Genomic DNA, 23,237 nt, shown 5'->3' with positions numbered 1-23,237 from the left:
CTTGTTTCAATAGCAGTTTAGCCAAAGAATAACTGTAGGTATTGTCTGTAAAAAAATATCTTCTTATTTTGATACTGCTTTACTGTAAGTTGTAAAACTATTGATTTGATTTACTACTACAGTCAAGCACTAAATATTTTTTCATTGCAGTTCACATAATCATTGATTTACTCAGTTTCATCAATAGCACAATTAAATCTATGTCATATAGAAAGTTTAGAATTCCTCGAACAATAGTTTTTGGCACAGAAAGGGCGTTTTCATATATACTTGCTGTGCGATGTCGCGTACCCAACGACGTATACCCAATACGTTTACGTCGTACGTATCTCAAGTAAATTCCCACGATGCGTTGTCGTACAGTTTTACGACGCGACGTCGCACCGCCAGTATTATGAAAGAGCCCTAAGTTGGAAAAAAGTCCTTACCCAATGCACTAGTCTGACAAGCTACAACCGCAGATGGCGGCCCTTCCCCAACATTAGTAGACGCTCTAACCCAAGCTTCATAAGTTCTTCCAGCACGAAGTCCTCGTAATGGTCTCATGCACTCCACAGTTCCTTCACCATCCGTGCATGCATTGACTCGAGTTATGTTTGGCTCTTGCGATCTATGGTAATACAATAATGGTTTTCAATTTTTAGTTTCTGGCACTACCTATTCGGTATAGTATGCAACAGGTTAAGATGGCAATCCGGGTAGGGTCACCCCGCACACCCGCACAGCCGCAGCGCTAACCCGGTATGGTTGAGCGCGGGCGACGTGTGGATGTGCGGGGCGTCCCCCCGCCCCATACCCCAATTGCCATCTCGACCTGTCGCGAACAATAGGTACATTCTAATCAGTAAATAATTCACAGAGTAACTGAAACACAAAACAGCGACGATGCGACGACGCATCGTCAAAGTCTACGAGCTCGCACATCCTACCGATCGATGTTCTAATGACTCTATGAAATAACAGATGTGCAATATACTTTTTGCGATCCATGACACTAATCAAATCCTCAATAATAAAAAATAGTCCAGTACCTATTCACGATCCTCGAATGAATGGTTTGGCTGGTTATTAGACGAAGTAGAAGACACGGCGCGAAATCATTTCGGCTAGCGATTTTTTGTGTTGCAAATTCACATCATGTCGCAACGGAGTTTTGTGTTTCGGTCCTCACTTATATTCTAATCGGTAAAATATAATTCTGTAATAACTGAAGGACCGAATCAGATAACCGCAACGCAACGATGCATCGACAAAAACTGCAAGCTCGCTGGACGCTTCGCAAAAATTTGCAAAGTGGTTCGCTTCGTAAGACTGTTCATTCGGGCAGCAAAACGCTTTGTGGCATAAACTCGAGCAGCGCGATTGCTCACGTTGTGAATTTGCATTTTGCGGTTTGAACTAGCTCAACTCAAAAAAGCAGACTTTGACTATTGGATTTCTACAATAGGTACCTACACCTAATTTGATTCGTATGACAGTGACGCTTATATCTAGGTACTGTACCCTGTACCAAATACGAGCATTTTCCTTTAGGTAATCCTCTTGATTGACATATGCATGTGGAAGGAAAAAGTAGAAAAGATCAAAGAAAAGGTGGATGGATTGCGTAAAACCGGATATGCGTGTAAAAAGGGTGGATAATGCGTTGACGGATTACAGAAGTGACTGGAAGAAAAAGACAATATGTTGTGCTCACCCCATGTGGCGTGGGGATAAGGTCAGGAAGAAGAAAAAAAGAAGTATAATAGTAGGTACATATGAATAAAATTAATAAGGTACATATATTTATCTATCGGTTTCGAAACTTTTTTCTTGAGAGTTAAAGTTTCCTAAGAACAGAATTTCCTTTTTCGTTTGGGAAAATGTGTCCTTTAAATTAAATTAGTTCCAGCTATTGAACTTTAAATCAAAAATGACTTTTAATACAACTTTAATTGGGAAAATGCCAAATTAAACAGAACATCGCACAAAAGCTTATTATGATTATGATGAAATTTGAAATTTGTTTAATTAAAAGGCAGTTCAAAACACAGGCCAAATTAATTAATAAGTATGTAGTGCTTGCGTGGGTATTCAAAATTTAATTTCAATAACTTATTAAACGAATCATAAAATGTGTTTGTGTTATGATTTTGTCTAAGCTTAATGTATAGCTCGAAAATCACTGAGTACCTACCCATATTATAAATGCGAAAATGTGTTAGTTTGTTGGTTTGTTGGTTTATCCTTCAATCACGTTGCAATGGAAAAATTCACATCGATCCAACGGGTTTTTTAAATTGAATATTATCCAGGAAAATCAAAGAGTTCCCACGGGTCTTTTAAAAACGCGGACGAAGTCGCGGGCATCAGCTTGTAGGATATATAAAAGAACCTACTGTAATAAAAATCATCTGTTTATTTATTCATTGACTGTCTTTCGTGTTTGGGACAGCTATAAAAAAAATTGCAACTGAAAATTCACAAAATAGCAAGTCGATCAAAATAGCAATCGATTTTCGATTCGAGCCGGGCGATGGAGTGAGGATTTATGAGGATTATTTATATTATTTATTCATTATAGGTAACCTGATGGAAAGTGATGATGTGGCCTAGGATGGTATGCGTTTACCTAGAAGATGCCTATTCACTCTTGTTTTAAAGATACCCGGGCTGTGATTGGTAGGACACCCATATCGTGGAAGAGTATTCCAAACCATTCCATGCGTATGAGGAATGATGACGCAAAACGTTGAGGATGATGATGTACTACTAATAAATTCTGAAAATATTAAGTACATACCCAGACAGATCCTTCACATAGAGGGAGTAATGGGTAAGCCTCCCATTAGGCTCCAGGGGTGGCAGCCAGGAGGCTCTCAGTGACCGTTCACTGAGGGCAATCAATTTCATGCCGCCTGGCGCGCTCGGTACTGCGACAATGTTAATATTCATCATTTTACAACTCCATAAGCTGTGATAGCCTAGTGGTTAGGACGTCCGCCTCCTAATCTGAGACCGAGGGTTCGATCCTCGGGACGCACATTTCACTTTTCAAAGTTACGTGCGTTTTAAGTAACTAAATATCACTTGCTTTAGCGGTGAAGGAAAACATCGTTAGGAAACCTGCACGGCTGAGCCACACGAATAGATAGTGGCTGAGACTTCTCCGTAATGTTCTCAAAGGTGTGTGAAGTCTGCCAATCCGCACTTGGCCGGCGTGGTAGACTATGGCCAAAACTTTTCTCACTCTGAAGAGGAGACCCGTGCTCTGTAGTGAGCCGGCGACGTGATGATGGCAACTCCATAAAAATTTTTGGAGCACACGTTATTAGTAATGTAAGGCTTTTTAGCTAATTTATATTTTAGTGATTTTGAGCTAACTTAAATTTTTCGATGTCATTTTCGGAACAATCGTGAAGTTACCTCTTACAAGATTCTTTAACAAATTGTGGTTTAAAAATAAAATCGTTCTTTAACTTATTTTTACATGTATATTATTTTATTTATATTGAAAAACAGTTTTGCATTTATAACGAAAGCTTTTATAAACGTTGTGTCCCAAAAGCTGATCCACGCGTCTGGTGACCCAAGAGCTGGTGCTTATTTGCTTATAAGAAGAATATTCACTTACCATCTTCATCAGTTTTGCAAACTTGAGGTGCGGACAAAGGACCATCGCCGGCAGCGTTATGAGCCCGCACTCTAATTTCATATTCAGCGAATGACGTCAGGCGGGATACTGTTGCTTCTTCACCCTAGTACAAAGTAATAGCCAGGTTCTTATTAAATGCATCATTACTACCTCTATCTAACGATATTACACTATTTCCATTACTCTAGATATTTATACAGGGTGTAACCAGAACGCTACCAAAAACAAAGACAGGTGATACCACTGATGAATAATGATATGATAACAACAACAAAAAAACCGGCCAAGTGCGAGTCAGGCTCGCGAAACGAGGGTTCCGTACTACAGTCGTATTTTTTCGACATTTTGCACGATAATTCAAAAACTATGATGCATAAAAATAAATAAAAATCTGTTTTAGAATGCACAGGTGAAGTCCTTTCATATGATACCCCACTTGATATAGTTATCTTACTTCGAAAATTGAAAATCCTAATTATTAGTTTATGACCACAATTTAATTTTTTTTTGTGTGATATAACCACAAATTCACGGTTTTCAGATTTTTCCCCTAATGTCAGCTACAAGACCTACCTACATGCCAAATTTCATGATTCTAGGTCAACGGGAAGTACCCTGTAGGTTTCTTGACAGACCGACAGACAGACAACAAAGTGATCCTGCAAAGGTTCCGTTTTTCTTTTTTAGGTACGGAACCCTAAAAACACGAAAAAATGCAAAAAAAAAAACCTATATTTTGTAAAAGTTCACGATATATTGCAAATAAAACATCTAACTGTCGCTAGAGGTCAACGAACGATCCGTAAGCCCCCGATTGCTATCTCGACCTGTCGCGTAGCTACTATATATATACCTACGACTTACGAGTACCTAAGTAACTAGTTGTATCTAAGCGTATTATCCTTATCATTTGATTCAAGTTAAATTGTAGATACGAAATGAATAGGTACGGTATGGGTACGGTATAATTAAACACAACCCTTACGAAGCTATATCTACAGTAATCACATTAACCAAATTGAGATGTTTGAATATATACGTGTTTACACCTTTGATTGAGTTGACATAATCATTGGAAATCATTGTTTGATACTTCTAGCTAATGGCTAATGGCAAGGTTCAGGACAAACAAAAAATTTGATGATTATTTTTTGTTGTGTTTGTAATAATAGTTATATAATGAACGAATTTTTTTTTGGAAAATCCACGGGAAAATATCAAAAAAAGAAACGCGGGCAACAGCTAAGTAGCTAGTAGCATAATACAAATATGACAAAATTCGAGAATCCGTTACTATAAAATTCACCATAAATTGATTTCGATACTTAACACGTTTATGCAGTTTAAACTGAGTTTAAAAATAAATCAGGCTTCTTAAAAAATCCATAAAAATACCAATAAGTCAAAAATATGTTACCTAACATAAATGTGAGGCGTGGCGTTGCCATTCTTCGTTTCATTATTCATAGCGTTTTCAAAACAAGATATTCCAAGCAATAACTTTGCTTTGCTTTGGCAATTAAAGTACAAAAAAAAATATTTTGGTCTCTACATTATTATATAAGTCTGAACAAAGTCAATATGCGATCTATGTTTAAATGTCACTCTAAGAATCGAAATATCGTTCCGTCAGTTCATATGCGGAAGGATCTGAGAGTCCACCGCTTTATCATCCCAAGGAAACTTCTGCCATAGTAATTAATGGAAAGGGGTCATGATCCTCTCAGTATTGAGGAATACGATACGGAGAGATACTATACCTGTACTCTCAAATGTGCGTCTTGGGTCGGCTGCAAAGGGTCTGAGTCTCGCCTTGTGTACTGCAATGTGTAATGAGTAATTTGTCCTCCCCTTGCATCTGGGTTGGGTGGACGCCATGATACGCGAAGCGATGTAGAGCTACTCGAGGTACACGAAAGATTCTCGGGCCCTCCTGTTGGAGCTACAGAAAAACATAAAAGACAATATTTTAAACACACTGCACTACATAGAATCCTGCAAAAATAATTAGGAATATTTAACGACCTCTATATACCCATACTACGTGACAGGTCGAGACAGCAATCGGGGTGGAGACGCCCCGCACAACTGCACAGCTCCCGCGCTAACCCAGTGCGGGATAGAGCGGGTGACGTGTGTATGTGCGGGGCGTCCCCCCGCCTCAAACTCCGATTGTCATCTTGACTTATCGCGTAGGTACACAACTACGCACTTGACAGGCAATACCGCATAAAACAATTGCGGACTGCAGCTCGCTTTTGCTTATAACTTAGATATTTTGTTTATACAATTTTGATAGCTTCATAGAACACCTTATGCCTTAATTTGGCATGTCTGTGCGCATCGAGTACGTATTGAGTTTCTATATAGAGTTCTTTGGTTATATCAAATAGTAGGTCAAGAGTTATTTTGATTACCTATGTTATTTTTAAAAGTTGGCGCCTAACTGAAAGTAAGTGACGCTACAAAAGTAGAGTGCTAATCTGGTAGGCATTAGGCAGTTACCAACCAGTTACAAATCAATACGCATTTTCTCCATTGATTTCTACGCAGAATCACAAACACTAAATCGGTGAGCAGCTTTACATTTGAGTCCTACAGCCAATTTTGAAATTAAACATAAGTACACAGGTATATATTTCCAAAATCATAATAATAATATCATGTCGAACCCGGGACTTACTTAAACTCATTAGAACACAGCTCACACCACCACGCCAGAGAGGTCAAGCTATGATTAGTAACGCCCAAGTTTCATTACAACAGAAGAAAAATGATACAATTTCCTCTCGTAACAAGATTTCATGCTACATTTTTAAATTCTGTCATTTGTAGCACTGCGGAAACCTTGGACATTATGCCGAGCACAATTTGCAAGGTTCTAGTTATTTCGGCCGAGGTCATTGACATAAAAAATTTACAGCGACTCTTTCATACAAAACGCGAATAAAAGAGTTAAGAATGGCGGCACTAACTGTTGTAGGTAGTTAAGGCTGAGTCAAACAGAACGTGTGGAGGGAGATTGTCCGGGTCTAAGGAGTTTTTTTCTCTTTTTATTTAGAAGCTTAGTCACTTAGTGACTATGTCGCTTCATAAGTTACACAAAGCTCAAAATTACCAAAGTTTTTATCTTAAAATACCCTCTAATCTTAAAATATTTTTTTCTAGCTTTTATAAGGTAATTTTTTTAGTGTATATGTAGAGCGTAATTTCTGGTACTAATGATCCCGTTCTGAAAAATATTTGACTGATAGCTATAGCTATCAACCCCCGAGTGCTATAGGCTATAAATTATTATTATTATATCCCGCGGATAAAGTCGTGGGCAAAAGCTAATAATTGTTAGTTGCATTTATCAGTGCTGTGTACGCATATACGGGGTTCTTACTAGGATTCTAACCAGCTGCTGTTCTGACGTTTTGACCAATTTTTTGTGCCTTTTTAATAAAATAAAATAAAATCGTATAAATGCGTTCAAAATGCGCAACGCGTATTGCATGCGGCCGTCAATAACAAATGATGACAAATAGTACACAATTGCAGACATAAAGTCGGGCATTCATTCGTGCAATTTTCGTCTCGCGTTTTCTGTATTTCAGGCTTTATTGCTTCAGCGAACTTTCAGTAAAGTAGAGAATTGTACGTTACAAAGTAATTAAATGGAACAGTTCGCTAACTTCTTTTAAAATGCAGACTCCTGAAGCTTAGTGTTTGGGAAAGAGGTTTTGCACAAAGTAGTTAAATTTTTAACAGCAAAAGTTGGAAATTTTGCCTCGGTATTCATGTTCTTGCAAATGTTAATATTGACTAACATTATTTTATTATTTGAAATCATTAAATATAAATTGTTGTCAAGACAAATAAAATACCTACAAATAACACACATAATTGTACATAATCGCTGCTGAATAAGGTCCAAAGTTCAAAAAAAACATTATAATAATATAAAAATTATGGACCAATTTATACTTAGGTACGTAAAATAAAATTTGCCTTATAAACTTAGGTAAAATGTGTAATACAAATGATGATAACTTTCTATGTTATGACGTCAACGCATTTAAAAGTAACATTTAAAAAATGTTTTTATTTAAAAACTAGATACCAATAAATTTGTAATTGCCTAGCCTCTGGATATAAAAAACAAACCACTCTACATAGTTGATTCACTAATATTTTTAGGCCTTGTATTCCCAAAAGTAAAATTACAATAAAAAGTCAGTTAAAATCGCATAAAAGTGCTATCAATTTGTTCCGATCCGTTTGACCTGGATCGGTGGAGGGCACGCTTCAATTAAGCCATTTTGCATTTTGATGGGGGAATTTATGATAGCCGTTTTTGCGACAGAAACGTTGAATACGTTACGGGCAAAATGATTATAAATATTGAGGCAATATAAATAAAGATTAAGGTTAATTTTTTACTAAAATGTCTATAATTTATTGATGACTATATTATCCAAATTAACTGAGGAATAATTTGTATATCAAAAATTTTATTTATTGGCAATCCTGTGTTTGACAACTAGTCAAATCAATATCTTTTTATCAAATGTCAAAACACGCGCTACTAAGCGCGTGTTTTGTGTGTACCTACTAAGGTATGCGCGCTTCTATGAAATACTGGCATGTGACGTCACATTATTTTGACGTGCTTTTTAGTTTAATCGATAATGTAAAATGGTTATTACACAAACAAAGAATGTGGATTTTACGTATTTTTGTGAGACCCCTCTATTTATTAATCACGGTGAAATAATTTATTTTTGACACAGGCAAATACCGTATTGAATCCTCGGTCTTATTTTAATCTATTGTCTCTTAGCATTTATCAAAATTTTCAGAAACTGAATTATTTCAATTAATAAACTTTATTTTTACACCCGGGCATTATCCATAATGGCACTTGGCCCATACTGAATAATATATTCACGTAGCGGGGACAAACTCACGAGTGTCAGTAGGGAAAAGTTCCTTTATTGGACTTCTAAAGTACATACTCGTTCTTCATATTTACATATTCAAATGAGTCTTGTTTCTTAAAGTTGTTTTTTTTCCGTTCCCATTAAAAGTTTTGTTTAACTTCTTAGGGACAGAATACGAAAATGCTCTATTTATAACAAGGCTCATAATTTAAGACAGAACGTAAGTATCCTGTTTCTTTAAAAAAATTAATAACTGCATAAAGCAATGTTTTTCAGATAAAAGAAGATTAATCGTTCCAAAATGATGTTTCGTGTTAGAAAAGAGGAATTGGAAATGGGATTTGGGTTAAAATTTGTTGAAAATGCTTAATTGGCAACACTGGCACAGAAAAAGTTAGGCAAAAAAAGCTAAATTGGCGAATAGACAGATTGGCGAAGAACATGCGGATCAACAAATTCCTGAAAAAGCTGGCAACGCATTGGCATTCCTGTGGTGCTAATGCAAATGTTCATGGGTGGCGGTAATGGGTCACAAAAATACATAAAAATTTTGATTGCTACAATTGCAATTGTTGTGGTTGAAAGAATTCATGTTATTCTTGCTGCAACTGTGCATTTTGGCCATTTTTGTCGCTTTTGGCTTAAAATGCACAGTATTTTCTTTCTGATTAAGAAAATACTGTGCATTTTGGCCAATAGCGAGACAGTGTCAGCTAATCAGAGGTGCTTAGATGTGATTGTGCTCGTCACACTATAGCTGTCTAACTTTAGCGGTTGGCCTACTGAACTGCCAATTTTACCCAAATCGAGTCTCCGTATACAATCGGTTGTCGGTAAGTTTTCAAACTTTGCGATTCTGCGGAAAAATATGAAGTGGGAAGTAGGTCGTATAATTTTGAGCATTTTCATATAGAAAACTGATAGGCAAACTTGCGCTGAGGTTGCAAACTTTGCAGATGCACTCTTTACCTTCAGCGAAAGTTTTACATAAATTAGAATATATATTTTGAAATCGAAAACGTTTAGCATAACTAGTGACAGTGAATAAATTTTGACTTTTTAATTGAGCGATGCCTTATCACTTTATAATGAGATTCAAAGTTCGATCCCTTGTTGCTTGGTCGGGTCGCTTTGTATATTAGGCTGTTATCTGATAAGAGTCTAGCATTTTACCGTTCTAGTATGGTTGCTACAAACATTATTAACTAAGTGAATTAGAGAATAACCTCTAATTATAATGCCATGTTACTGCCAGATTAGCATGCATCCATAGAATACATCATTATTTACTGCTGATGATATCGCGCTAAATTGTTTGTCAAATACATTCAGGTGGGTACATTATTAACATCCTATTATCAAAAGCAAAATAACAAAATTTATAAACCAAATAGTCCATATTTGGTTTGTAAGTTTTGTTATTTTGCTTTCAAAAGTGTGTGAAGTCTCCAATTCACTGCACTTGGCCAGCAAGCAGACTATGGCTAAAACCTTTCACATTCTGAGAGGAGTTGACATGGGTTGACTATGTTGATGAGACGATGAATGTTCTTTTAGTTGTTTACGTATTTTAATGTTTAAACTATCCATATTAAACTATGCATTATGATGCATATTGGTTCTTACAGCTATACTCACGTATTTAGTCGACATGACCCCGACTAGTTTCGAACCTATCCGGGGCACTTTTTCCCAGGAACTCAGCTCACTAGTCGGGCTTATGTCGACTAAATATGTGAGTATAGCTGGAAGAACCTACATTTGCTTTAAGTACTTACGTGATTCCAAGGTATGTCGATAATGAGGCGGTGATAAAGGCCCAGTACCAGCAGCATTGTAAGTCCTGACAGTGACTCCGTATCGCGTGGCCGCTTTTAAGCCCCGTAGTGTTGTACTGCTGGCGTCCGCACTGGCTCCGCTTTCTGTACCACCCTCAGTCGCACCCTTCCCTTCTTCGGAGGCTTCCCACCATCGGATAGTGTAGCCTAGGAGAGTACCGTGCCATGTTTCCCTTGGAGGGGGCTAGATAAATAAAATAATTAGGATTTAGGACTGTTACTTTTGAAGTGAAACTTCTCCACAGACGTTTGAGTTGGGAACATATAAGCCGTAAAAAGTAAAACGAAACGCATCTCATAGGCTGGGCAGCACATATTTTTGTCCAGCAATGCATGGACTACAATTACTGCAATAGACATAGCACAATGTTGTAAATCGAAACCTTTGAAAAGAGCAATCACCGAGTTTCTTGCCGGTTCTTCTCGGTAAAGTAAAATCGCAAAATATAATGATGCTTATATTATAAATGTTGAATTTAGTTTATACTCAAACGTATAAACTAAATTCAACATTGTCATATTTTTCGAAGTTTAAATGAAAACTAAGCTCGCCCTCTGTGCTTTTTCAGACTCGAAAAACTATATTTTAATTAAAACTGGGAAACTCTTCTCTCTCTGTAGAAGTAACAGAAAACTGTTTTTTAAAAATCACCTCAACATTCAGGTTTACTTTGCTAACTGTTAGGAATAGTTTTAAAACTATCTGTTTGAAAACTGCATCTTTTCTCGTTTTTCTTGTAAGTTGGCGTTTCTTTGAACTAGGATTGAAAGCAGAAAGTATAAAATTGGACAAGACGGCTTTTCGAATATTTTTTTTGCTTTATTTTTTAGATGTTATACGAAAGTAAACAAATATTATTTGTCGGGTTTCTTATTATTGAAATATTTTTTCAAGAGTATTAAGCTTCATGATATGACGTGTGAGTGTGCGGGGCGTCCCCCTGCCATTTCGACCTGTCGCGAACTCTATAACGATATTTAAACGTCAAGTTCGCCACTTAGAGAACTAATATAGTGCTATGCAAGCAAAACAAGCTCTATACTTTATAAAGTGAGCTACTCTCACCTGCCACGTAACTTGAAGTTCTCTTGCTCGGAGTGCGCGGACTGTGATGTCGCGGGGCACTCCTCCGGGGGCTTGTTCAAACAAAGGACTTATTACACCGAGACGAAGCTTAGGTAGGTACGCTACACATGAAATGATATCATACAAATGCTTTTTATTATTTATTTGTTTGAACATATTTATTGCTAACTACAATATTACAAAGAATAAAAATACAATGACTTTATGCAATTTTGATGTAAAAAAATACGCGTCGAATTGAGAAGCTCCTACTTTTTAGTTGGTTGGAAATGCGTCGCTCACTCCCAATTTTTGTTCCCAAAATAATAATAAGCAAGTAAAAATTTGACTGTCTTGTACTTTTCAATGTTTAACCGCTAAATCAATTTTGACGAAGTTCGAAACAGATATAAGTAACTGTCGTACTGAAAAAGGACACACAATACTAATACTAATATAAACCTTAATCCACGCGTACGAATTCGTGGGTAACAGTTAGTAAAAAATAATATTAGGTACCTACTACAAGACACAAAATATTAATGACTAAACAAAGCGCCTGATTCGATACCCATTTAAAAATTTTTTAGTTACCTACTCTGGTTTATGGATACTGCTAAGGATCCAAAACCTACCTATAATTATTTTAATCAAGAGTTTTTAATTAAAGTAGGTACGCATTGCTCGTTATTGAAATAATGTATGCACACTGTGTTTGCTTTAACATAATATTTTGTTTGGTTATTTTATGCATGCCATATTTGCATTAATCAGGTATGTACGTAATACATAAGTATTTAATATTTTCAAACCTACGGAATCGCTATGCAATGAAAATACTATAACCGACCACTTTACTAAATACCTACCTACTCTATTGAAAATACTAACGAATAATTGTATGTTTTTCCATAGGTTAATAAAATAAATCCATACTAATATTATAAATGCGAAAGTGTGTCTGTCTGTCCGTCTGTCTGTCTGTCTGCTAGCCTTTCACGACCCAACCGTTCAACCGATTTTGACGAAATTTGGTACAGAGATAGCTTGCATTCCGAAGAAGGACATAAGCTACTTTTTATCCCGGAAAATTAAAGAGTTCCCACGGGATTTTCAAAATCAGAATCCACGCAAACGAAGTCGCGGGCGTCATCTAGCAATAAACAAAATAAAAATATTTTTTATTCAATTAAACTTATAAATGCCATATAAATTATAATATGTCAAACTTGAAGTATAATTGTTTCGATATTTTTTGCGCGTGTTCTATGAGCCGACTATTCTGTACCTAAGTTAGAGTAGCTCTATGTACCTAATTGAGTTGAACACAGAATTCTGAATAAAACTAATAAATTCTTATATCCATAGTATAGATTAGACTATCTTCTCTTACCACTAAAAAATTAACGAAAGAAAACAAAAGTTAAACACGTTTTATTTTAAACCTGACATTCCCATGCGAAAACAGCAAAAACCTCCAAATTAGTCATCAGTGAAACTGGTTTATTATTTTTTTGCGGTAAGACAGTAACCGACCGACTGAATCCCGGTAATAGATTACTGTCTCCAAGATTCAGTAGGTTCTTACGATGTCATCTCTGTTGGTTACCGAAGTTATATCTACATAATAACTTTGAGAGTTTTGACTGTTAGCTTTGCGGCCTTTCTGTAGCGTATTTACAGTACAACTAAATTGCATTGCCGCTTGGATTCAGAATAGACCTGCTACATAAAAACATATAGACAAAGTCTTGTTAATAATTACTTTTCCACAGTCGGGAAAAAGGTTGAAAAATTACTCCTAATATGATCAGTCAGTAAAATATTACCTTCCTCCCTCGTGGTGAAATGCAGAGGTGGCGTGTATGGGGAGGCGCCGACGTCGTTATAGGCGGCCAGTCTGAGCACATAGCGGGTGTCCGGCGATAATCCCGCTACTGATGCGCCCGCCCGGCTCGGTCCTTCAGTCCTGTGAGAGATTTACTTGGTGAAAGCCTAGGTTTTTAAAAATGGAACAAAAGTGTAGATAAAGGTGGCTGGATACAACGATGCAAACCACGTCTAGTCTATAAGCCCACGCATATAGGTTTTACATAGATATTTAGAGGACGCGCGTGAAACGTGCGAGTGTGCGGGGCGCCCCGCCTCATACCATCTTGACCTGTTGCGGACTATACTTTTTATCCCGCGTTCTAACGGAATTAAAAAACTAAACCCACGCGCATACATCATATAGTTTTAAGTATTAATATAACGTAATGTTGGGATCTAAATATATAAAATGAAAATGTGAGTGACTGACTGACTGATCTATCTATATCTATATGATATCTATCAAACTACAGGACGGATCGGGCTGAAATTTGGCATGTAGATAGCTATTTTGACGTAGGCATCAGCTAACACAGGATTTTTGAAATTTCAAATTCTACGGGGGTGAAATAGAGGTTTGAAATTTGTGTAGTCCACGCGGACGAAGTCGCGAGCATAAACTAGTTAGATATAAAGCGAGTAAAAGTTAGTAAATAAAATTGTATAAATATATAGAATTGATATATACCTACAGATTAAATAAAAGCTTAGCAGCACCGACGACCCGTATCACAGCCACAAATGTGACAGCAATGAAATTAGTACAGCGTTTCATATTCATAAGCCTCCACGACTCCACGTACTTATACGAGAGGGGTATTCAGAATTAACTGAAGTGGAGGTAAGTACTGCAGTACCAACCTACTAGAGGTTTAGATTTTAGACAATTCATTTAATAAGAGAAAGCTCTGTTAAGTGGCAAATTTATAAGGTACAAGGGATGTTTAATTGATGTAATGTTTGTAGGAAGTAATCTTTGGAACTACTGAACCGATTGTGAAAATTCTTTCACCAGTAGAAAGTTAGATTATTCTTGAGTGACAGGCTATATATTTTTTTTTAATTAGAGATCCCTTAGCATATTTTTTATATTGAGTATATTAAATACCCAAAAGTTGATAAGCTCGGCAGTTGAACCAGTGGTAGATGCTGTTGACGATTCAAAAATACTTGTAAAAGTTTAATTGAATAATTTTTTTTTTGCACGGTTAGGCTTTATTATGTTAGGTGCCTTTTTCGTGAAAAGCTCTTATGCTAACCAAAATAAAACCTGCGCAGAACTTTTTTTAAATCAGTTCATCACTAAATAGTGATATTTTTTAAATTCAGATACAAGAATTTCTAAAATATCCACAGTAGGTATAACCAAAAAACTGCGGGTAAATAAAAATCCTATTTCATTTTTTTGATAATAATTAGTAGAATGCATGATATTTAGCTTAAAAAAGTTTCACCGTTTATCTGAAGAGGATTTTTCTTTGAAGGAAATTTTTTCTCTAACAAGATATTTCACTTTAATCGTGAAATGTTTTGTTCTTAAAATTCTTAGAATCACAGATTTAGTTTCTTGGAATCTCAGGTTAATTAAGAAATGTATAATACTCGTACACAATATCGCATCCCTAGATCAAAACTGTTCAACTTAAAACCTTGCCTTTGAGATAAACTCATTTTCTGGTCCCTGACTAGATTATCTCTACACCACCGCCGTAGAGTCTACGGGAATGGAACTTTATAATATAAGTATTAACTATGCTTTATATTATACTAGCTTATGCTCGCGACTTCGTCCGCGTGGACTAAATAAATTTCAAACCCCTATTTCACCCCCTTAGGGGTTGAATTTTCAAAAATCCTTTCTTAGCGGATGCCTACGTCATAATAGCTATCAGTACCCGTAGTATAAGATTTTACGTCTCACCAAACGTTGCTAGAATTCGAGGGTCGAAATACTTCCGCGTTATAGTAAACTGGATCTTAAACGCCTTGTTTTAAAGCTCAAGTTTGTCTAAAGATCTACAGCCAGCGCTCCAAGCGGAAACATTGCGAAATTAAAATCAGTGGCATTGAATTTTTGACTTCAATTCAAGTCTGTTTAGGTCCATTTTACTTTGATGTTATTGTGTTTCGACTCTCGAATTCTAGCAACGTTTGGTGAGACGTAAAATCTTATACTACGGGTACTGCATGCCAAATTTCAGCCCGATCCATCCAGTAGTTTGAGGTTTGAGCTGTGCATTGATAAATCAGTCAGTCAGTCAGTCAGTCAGTCACCTTTTCCTTTTATATATTTATTTAAAAGAAGATCGAAACACAATTATTCTTATTCTTCATAAACCGTTTTTTTTTTTAATTTGAGTAGCTTCTGTACATTAAATATCATTCTTAGTTTCTCAAAAAAGCGTGTTTTGAAAAAGCGAGTAAAACAGTTTTGAGGTGCGACATTGTATACTGCCGTAATTCAAAAATTCGCGTACGAAAACGACTATTAGGCTTATTGCGTAACGTGGAACGCGAACCGTGGCACATTCACAAATGCTACCGGAATGGAATTTAAAAGCGCTTTTCCTATTCATAAACCTTAACAAACGTCGAAGGCGACGTAGAGCTTTCAGAATAAGCTGTATCGTAGCACTTTGAAGGCTTAGAGGGTAATGTGTTCACAGTAGGTATAGTCCGCGACAGGTCGAGATAGCAATCCGGGAGGGAACGTCCCGCACACCCACACAGCCCCCGCGCTAACCCGGTGCGGGCGAGCGTAGGTGACGTGCGGGTGTGCGGGGCAATCCCACGCCTCATACTCCGATTGCCAGCTCAACCTGTCGCGCACTACATGTCTGGTTAGTAATTAGTTGCGCTTTTTTGTGATAACAGCACAATACTTAGGGACTTTAATAATGAAATTGGGACCAATTATTACCTTGTTCAAAAAGGTTTAGCATCAAATTTTATAAGGTACTATCTAGCATTGGGGCCGATTCTCTAGTACACAATCTCTAAACTAAACTAAATTAACAGGTTTAAATCTAGTGCTTTCCTTTTTCGCAAGCAACATTATGAAAGGGATAGCAATATATTTAGACGTGATATTTTAGTTTAGTTTAGAGATTGTGTACAAAGGAATTAGCCACATTTACTCATGACTTATTAAGCATTCGGGTAGCTATCTATCAATGAAAGAATTTTCTGAATTAGATCGTAAGTTCTGGAGATGGTTTGCTACATACAAACTCACTAAATATTATAATGGTACTATAGTATAAAGTAGCTGGCATCCCAAGTCAGTTTCTGACGGATGAAATATAAACAGTGCTAAAGAGACCTCGTTTATTTATCTTAAATTTTAAAGTAGTTTGTACGTACGTTTCTGAGGAAACAAACAAACATAAATAAACAATACTAAAATACAACCTTTTCCTTCTCATGTAAAAAACAATGGAATCTCAATAAAAAGTTAAGCGAGTAATCAATAAAAGAAACGTTTCGTTAGCAACATTTTTTCGAAAAAATATGAAAACTATATTTAGGCTTATTTCATAACAAGAAAGCACATTTAAGAATGCTACCGGAACGGAATTTAAAAACGCCTTTCCTATTCATGAACTTCAACAAACGTAGTAGGCGACGCGATGCGAAGCTTTCAGTATAAGCTGTAGCACTTTAGCGAGCTAAAGGGGTAATGTATTCAGAGCATGTCCGGTTAGTCGCACGTTTTTCTGATAATTGCATCCAACTTACACAATGAAATTGGGACCAATTAGTGTTTTTGTGGAGTTTTATTAGTAACAAAGGGTTAGGTGTCGATCCCACTGTCACCGTTTCAGAATTCTAAACCGGAACGGAATTTAAAAACGTCTTTCTTATTCATAATCAATAACAAACGTAGTAGGCGACGCGATGCGAAGCTTTCAGTATAAGCTGTAACACTTTAGCGAGCTAGAGGGGTAATGTATTCAGAGCATGTCTGGTCGGTCGCACGTATTTCTGATAATTGCACCCAGCTTATGCAATAAGATTGGTGCTTGGTGGATTAACTTATGCGATAGCTTAGATCATTATACACACGTAAAAGTAGAATAAAAATCAATACTCGTGAAAATTCCTACACGAAATGAATTTTGTGGCGATAATTTTGACAATAAACAATTTTTATCTGCCAATCCGCACTTGACCAGCGTGGTGGACTATCAACTAAAAATCCTTTTCATTCTGAGAGGAGTCCTGAGCTCAGAAGTAAACTGGACATGGATTAAGGTAATGAGATTATGAAGATTTACAAATTATCAAGATACTAATGATAAGTAAGTAATACGATTTCGACGGGATTAAAATTACAACCCACAAAACGTTTAGGAGATCCACTAAAATGGTTGAAAGCTTATTTCTTATTCATAAGCTTACATAATTAAGGTGTTATGGAGCTATTTAGACTTAGCTAAGTTAAGTACCTACTTCATAGTTTATACCGGAGTCATTTATTAGTCGAGTGGACCGCTAAGTGCTGTAGTTAATGGTAAGATAAAGTGAAATATAACAGATGTGGCGCAGACATATCACATCTAGATAAATAAACCTAAGCTATAAGATAAGATTTTAAAAATAGCTTCAATAGCTCAACCGTTAAAGGAGCGGACTGAAATCCGAAAGGTCGGCGGTTCAAACCCCACCCGTTGCACTATAATTGTCGGGCCTACTCCTAGCACAAGTTTTACGCTTAGTTGGAGGGGAAAGGGGAATATTAGTCATGATAAACATGTCTAATATCTGTCTGTCTAATTAAAAAAAACTTTTTTCCGAATAGTAAACGTAACGCCTAGAGTAACAAACCTAAGCAATGCCGTATAAAGTTAAAGATAGATTCTGCCTATCGGTTTTATAAAGAAAAATAAAACAATGCAGAACAAAGTCAAGTTCCGAGAAAAACAAGGGTCCTATGATTTTCCACAAGAATATGTAGGTAGGTAGGCAGTAGACCACTCATATTTTAAGGTACGTGTCGACACTTTGTCCCATGCAGCCCAAACTTGCGACTGTTTTCTGACATTCATTAATAAAAAAAAGTCAAAAATACTTACGCGACATGTAGCAAATCAGAATTGGCGAGCGTGATGTTGAGTACTTCGGGTGAGTCCCAAGAGTCAAGCAGAGCGGGTAGCGGGGCGTTGAGCGGAGCATTTGTAAGGTCTCGTGTAAGGGGACGATATTGCAGTGAATAGTGTGAGACGAACGCTCCTCGCGCCAGTCTCCAAGTCACTCGCGCTTTTCGTGACCACACTTCTGATATTCGTACTTCTTCTGGTGTACTTGGACGTTCTGTTTTACATATTAAAAAATTTAAAACTCTACCAGTTCTTTCTTAGTAAGGAAAAAATGCCTATCCTAAGTAATCAATATTTTAATGAAGAGACCGAGGCCCGCCGGCTTTACATTGATGATATAATGCCTACTTCTGGCGATTTCTATAATTTACATAATGATTTCTAGTCCGGCACGACGACTTCTTTGCGGTATAAAGCCAGTGCCCTCAGGGTGGGTTGACTTTAAAAAAATATTTAGGTGCTCATATATAAAAAATGCGGAAATATTCTAAATAATATCTGTCCCGGCTGTACTCACGTGTGTAGTCGACGTTAGCCCGACTAGTTTCCGTATGGGTTCGAAACTAGTCGGGCTAACGTCGACTACACACGTGAGTACAGCCGGGACAGATATTATTTAGAATGGAAATCACTCACGGTAGTTTAAATGCGGAAATATTATATTAATTTATTTAATACATCGAATGTTTACGATAATGTACAATGCCTATTGCAAATTATTAATATCATGCAAGAGCATAAAAGCAGTTCAGTGAGTTTCGTGAATAGTGAAAGGCATGATAGGAGATAAACAGGGAAATGTAGACGGTTCGTATTGAACTTCCTGTAATAGTCAGTAACTTACCCTTAACAAACAACCGGAACAATAACTCGTCAGTGCCATAAAGGTTTCTGGCCATACACCTATAGTCGCCTGCATGCTCCGGGCCGGCGTGAGTTATAGTTATCTCTGACGTCATGGCCCCGTTTCCCAGATCTCTCATTTCAACGCCACCTGAACCACTGACAGAAAATGTTTAAGCTTTCATAAATACATCTTCAATGTGGATGGGTAAGACAACACAATGACATTTTTCAATTAAATAAGATGTGCTTTATCGCTAAAATATCTTAAGTTGGGTCCACATTTGAATAATTTTGGTGCAGCTCTAAATTGTATAATGGTTAGTTAGAACGCATCGATGTATCACATACTTTCCGCAATGGCCATAAAATTAATAAAAAACTCCTTAATGTGGATTCAGCATAAAAACAGATCGTTATTCGTAATATGAACTAAGTGTAACCAAAAATATTAAAAAAGATAAATAGAACGTCTTTTCTTATCGATCGTTGATACAGTAGGCACCATGTTTTGAAGGAATTTGTACCACAAAGAATTTTTAATTCTTCTTTATGAAACATATTGTCTTGATTGTATAAAATTGCAAAGTTTGCAATTCAAAGAGTGAAAATTTACTGCCAATTGCATATTAGGTAGATATACCATAAGTGAACAACCACTAATTATCAAAACACGCAAAGCTCGGGGTAACTAAGCCTGTGATAGGTTAAACCGCACAGTAAAATGGCACGCCAGCGACAATTTACACGGCACATATAAACCAGGATTCACCAGATTACCAGCGAATTAGTCCATTTCTATTCGCCTGACAGCCTTGACATATTATTAAGCCGGCTGGTCTGGCACGGTCTTTAATAAATATCACATAGTCCCTAATAAACAACATTGCGTAACCCATAATAATAAATAACTAAATTCACCATTTAAAATAGAACTTTGGTTGGTCAAAATCAATATTCAAACATGATTGATGATAGGTATTCGATTATAGTATTGGTGATAATTGTTTTCGTCAAATTAAAACTAAAGTTATGGAAGTTCCAAATGCGCCTTGGTCAGAAAAAAAGGAATTTTGATACCTTGATGAAAATGAACATCTAAGAAAAACTCACAAGAGTTATAGGCCTAGTTTTAGCAAAAATACAACGAAGCTGAAACTCTGTTTATCATCTGCTTAAAGTTTTTAAACCAATTTTGATGAGAATGTAGTGTATCTAATTTAGTACAAAAGATGTGACCGAGAGTATTAATAAATGTATTTTTACAAGGCATTCATACGTAGAAAAAACAAAAACATAATTTCAGTCAGCTCATTGCCCATGGAATATGTATCAAAAATAATAAGAAAAATCTACGTACGGCATAAAACAAAACGGAAATTATACTAGGAAACTCACTGCAAAGCTAATGGTCTTGAATCGTGAGTCCAGTGTATGTGAATTTCTGGTTCTCCTCGAACAGTGCAAGTAAGACGTGCTGTTGATCCTCGAACTACCCATCTAGTTTCCCCAGCACCACCCCCTCTTGTTAGTTTTGGAGGTTCTGCACAAAAACAATCGAATGAGATGAAATCACAAGTAACTACCAAAACTTATCAGTTTTATAGATTTTGAAATCCAACATTATGAAGATGTACAGTAAAGGTTGTACCTCTGACGTCTAGATAAAAAGAATGATGAAGAAATGCATGTTGGACACGCGCAGTACATCGGTACCAGCCTTCATGTTCCGGTGTAGCTGATCTGAGCCAAACTGTTCCATCTGATAGGATTGATCCTTCACTAGCATCTGTAGAATCTGACTGACCCCATAGAATGTGACGCCAATTTTCTCCTTCTATTGGAAAAATAAAAAATAAAAATGAGATCAATAACCTAACTAGATTTAGGACAAAGATCGATATAAAAAATTATCACGAATAAGACCCTACCTGATGAAAATTCCCATGATATTCTCGGCATCGGTTGTCCTTTAGCTGAGCATGGTAGGAGAACTGCTGCTCCGGCTGAGACTGAAGTATTCTGTGGCCGCCATACCCAGGTAGGAGGTTCTGTACGGAGAGACTACTTTATTTATTATCCTATTTATTACAATGAAATAAAAATTCATATCATCAGAATTATATCTGAGTGAAAATAAATAGGTACCTTTTACAATCAAAGATGCACTATGACTGACAGTACCAAAATCATTTGTAGCTTTACAAGTATACTCTCCGCTATGCATCGAATTCAGATCCTGAATAACCAGTAAGGTGAAAAAGTCCATATTTTTCTGTTCCACCTGAAAAATTAAAATTTTAAATATTCTGAATATTCAATGCAGATGGATTTTATAGAATAAAGTTTTAATGTACCTTCAAAGTGGACGGGATTGGTAAATTGTCCTTTAACCAAGAGAATTGTATAGGTTTGTCTCCAGAAACCAAGCTACAAGTTGCTTGTGTACTACCTCCTACTTCTAACTCTTCAGGGAATTGAAACGGCATTATTTTTGGAGGTTCTGCAATCAATGTGACGTTATTTAAAATTAAGTGTAAGTTTGTTTTTAGCTATCGATTTATTGAACTTTTGTTTTTGCTCACTATGTATTTCCACTCTGACTGTTCTTCTAGCTAGTTCACCACTTTCTGCTCTCACTTCACAAGTGTACGTTCCAGCTATTGAACTTGTTATTGAAGACAATCGTAGTATTCCTCTCTCATCACTAGTTTGAATTGGAGATTCTACTAGAGCACCATCTTCACGACGCCAAACTACTTCTCTTAAAATATCAATGTTTTCTATTAAATTGTGTATTATACTAGTAACATTATATAGTTCATCAAATTGCTTATGATTCTTACTTTATAGGATATCCTGAGTAAGGACAATGTAGGGTAACATCAGTGTCAGTCTTTACGTGTATTGGTTGCAAATACCTTATGTTTGGTGGACCTGCAAAACCGATTTTTTTGTTTAATCCACACCTATAACTTTGAGATTAATTCATTTTTTATACGAATTATTACCAAAAACATTCAGTCTTGCATGATGTGCATGTGATCCACCGGAATTAGTTGCATTACAGCCATACCTTCCACCTTCATCTGCACTCCTAATAGTTATACTTAATGTTGATACTATAGTACCTTCTTCACCACCAGTTAACTTTTCAGCCCTTGTATTTACACTGTACCTGAAATTAGGGAATACAATATGTAAATGATCATTGATATGAAACGCTTATTTCTTCTATCTAAAAATTTTAAATTGGCATATTACCACATACTAACATACTATTTGTAAGATAATTATTTAAACTAAATTGATAATATTACTATTAAAATAATTAATGATTTTATTTGCTGGCATGTGTGTGTGTGTGTGCTTGCACGTGTGTATGATTGTGTGTGTTTTATAAGTATGTTTGCTATAAAGAAGGATGCAATTTATTTTAATTTAGATAACGGGTAAATACCATGATTATTCACGATTAATAAATAACGAGAAAAAAACAAGAAAGAGGGTAGTTCGCTACTGCCCATGACAGCACGAACTTCATCTCTCGCAGCACCGCAGTCCCACCACGGCAGTCGTGACCACGACTCGTGCAATTGGGTTGAAATATCGACAAATAAAAACTTCAATCGTGGTATGTACCCGTTATCTACTTTCATTAAAATATGTCGCTAAACCACGAAATAAGCTTAAAATCATTAGATTGCGAATTATAAGGTGATGTATATATTTTTAATCTGAAATCTTACTTTTCAGGTGCTGATGGAAGTGGTCTATCGTCTAAAGTCCACATAATCCGCGGCGAAGGAATACCGTTAGCTGCGCATCTAAACGCAATAGTTTGACCAATCCTCGTTATAGCTTCACTGAATGTTGACACCAATCTAGGCGGCCTGTCTGAAACGTGAAATCATAACTGAACAAGATAAATGAACAAAATAAACGAAATTATAAAAGATC

At 36.5% G+C, this 23,237-nt stretch overlaps 1 protein-coding gene across 2 annotated transcripts in view; it reads right to left on the bottom strand.

Moving 5' to 3' along the window:
• Positions 1 to 23,237, bottom strand: part of LOC117987410 (cell adhesion molecule Dscam2-like) — a 54,264-nt gene that overhangs the window by 8,358 nt on the left and 22,669 nt on the right. For both annotated transcript variants that reach the window (XM_034974421.2, XM_069502656.1), the window contains 18 exons: positions 23,027 to 23,174; positions 22,289 to 22,455; positions 22,124 to 22,214; positions 21,863 to 22,041; positions 21,635 to 21,780; positions 21,426 to 21,561; positions 21,209 to 21,328; positions 20,929 to 21,114; positions 20,676 to 20,820; positions 19,279 to 19,436; positions 18,411 to 18,648; positions 13,293 to 13,432; positions 11,464 to 11,534; positions 10,338 to 10,581; positions 5,395 to 5,576; positions 3,614 to 3,737; positions 2,783 to 2,912; positions 429 to 610 (listed from right to left, as the gene is read on the bottom strand). In XM_034974421.2, the coding sequence (XP_034830312.1) occupies positions 429 to 610; positions 2,783 to 2,912; positions 3,614 to 3,737; positions 5,395 to 5,576; positions 10,338 to 10,581; positions 11,464 to 11,534; positions 13,293 to 13,432; positions 18,411 to 18,648; positions 19,279 to 19,436; positions 20,676 to 20,820; positions 20,929 to 21,114; positions 21,209 to 21,328; positions 21,426 to 21,561; positions 21,635 to 21,780; positions 21,863 to 22,041; positions 22,124 to 22,214; positions 22,289 to 22,455; positions 23,027 to 23,174 (2,787 nt within the window). The remainder of the gene's footprint in view (positions 1 to 428; positions 611 to 2,782; positions 2,913 to 3,613; positions 3,738 to 5,394; positions 5,577 to 10,337; positions 10,582 to 11,463; positions 11,535 to 13,292; positions 13,433 to 18,410; positions 18,649 to 19,278; positions 19,437 to 20,675; positions 20,821 to 20,928; positions 21,115 to 21,208; positions 21,329 to 21,425; positions 21,562 to 21,634; positions 21,781 to 21,862; positions 22,042 to 22,123; positions 22,215 to 22,288; positions 22,456 to 23,026; positions 23,175 to 23,237) is intronic.

The sequence above is a fragment of the Maniola hyperantus genome, chromosome 13 (genome assembly GCF_902806685.2).
Source record: "Maniola hyperantus chromosome 13, iAphHyp1.2, whole genome shotgun sequence".
Classification (NCBI taxonomy): Eukaryota; Metazoa; Arthropoda; class Insecta; order Lepidoptera; family Nymphalidae; genus Maniola; species Maniola hyperantus.
The sequence above is the reverse complement of the archived record's forward strand: the minus strand, read 5'-3'. Positions and strand labels throughout refer to the sequence as shown.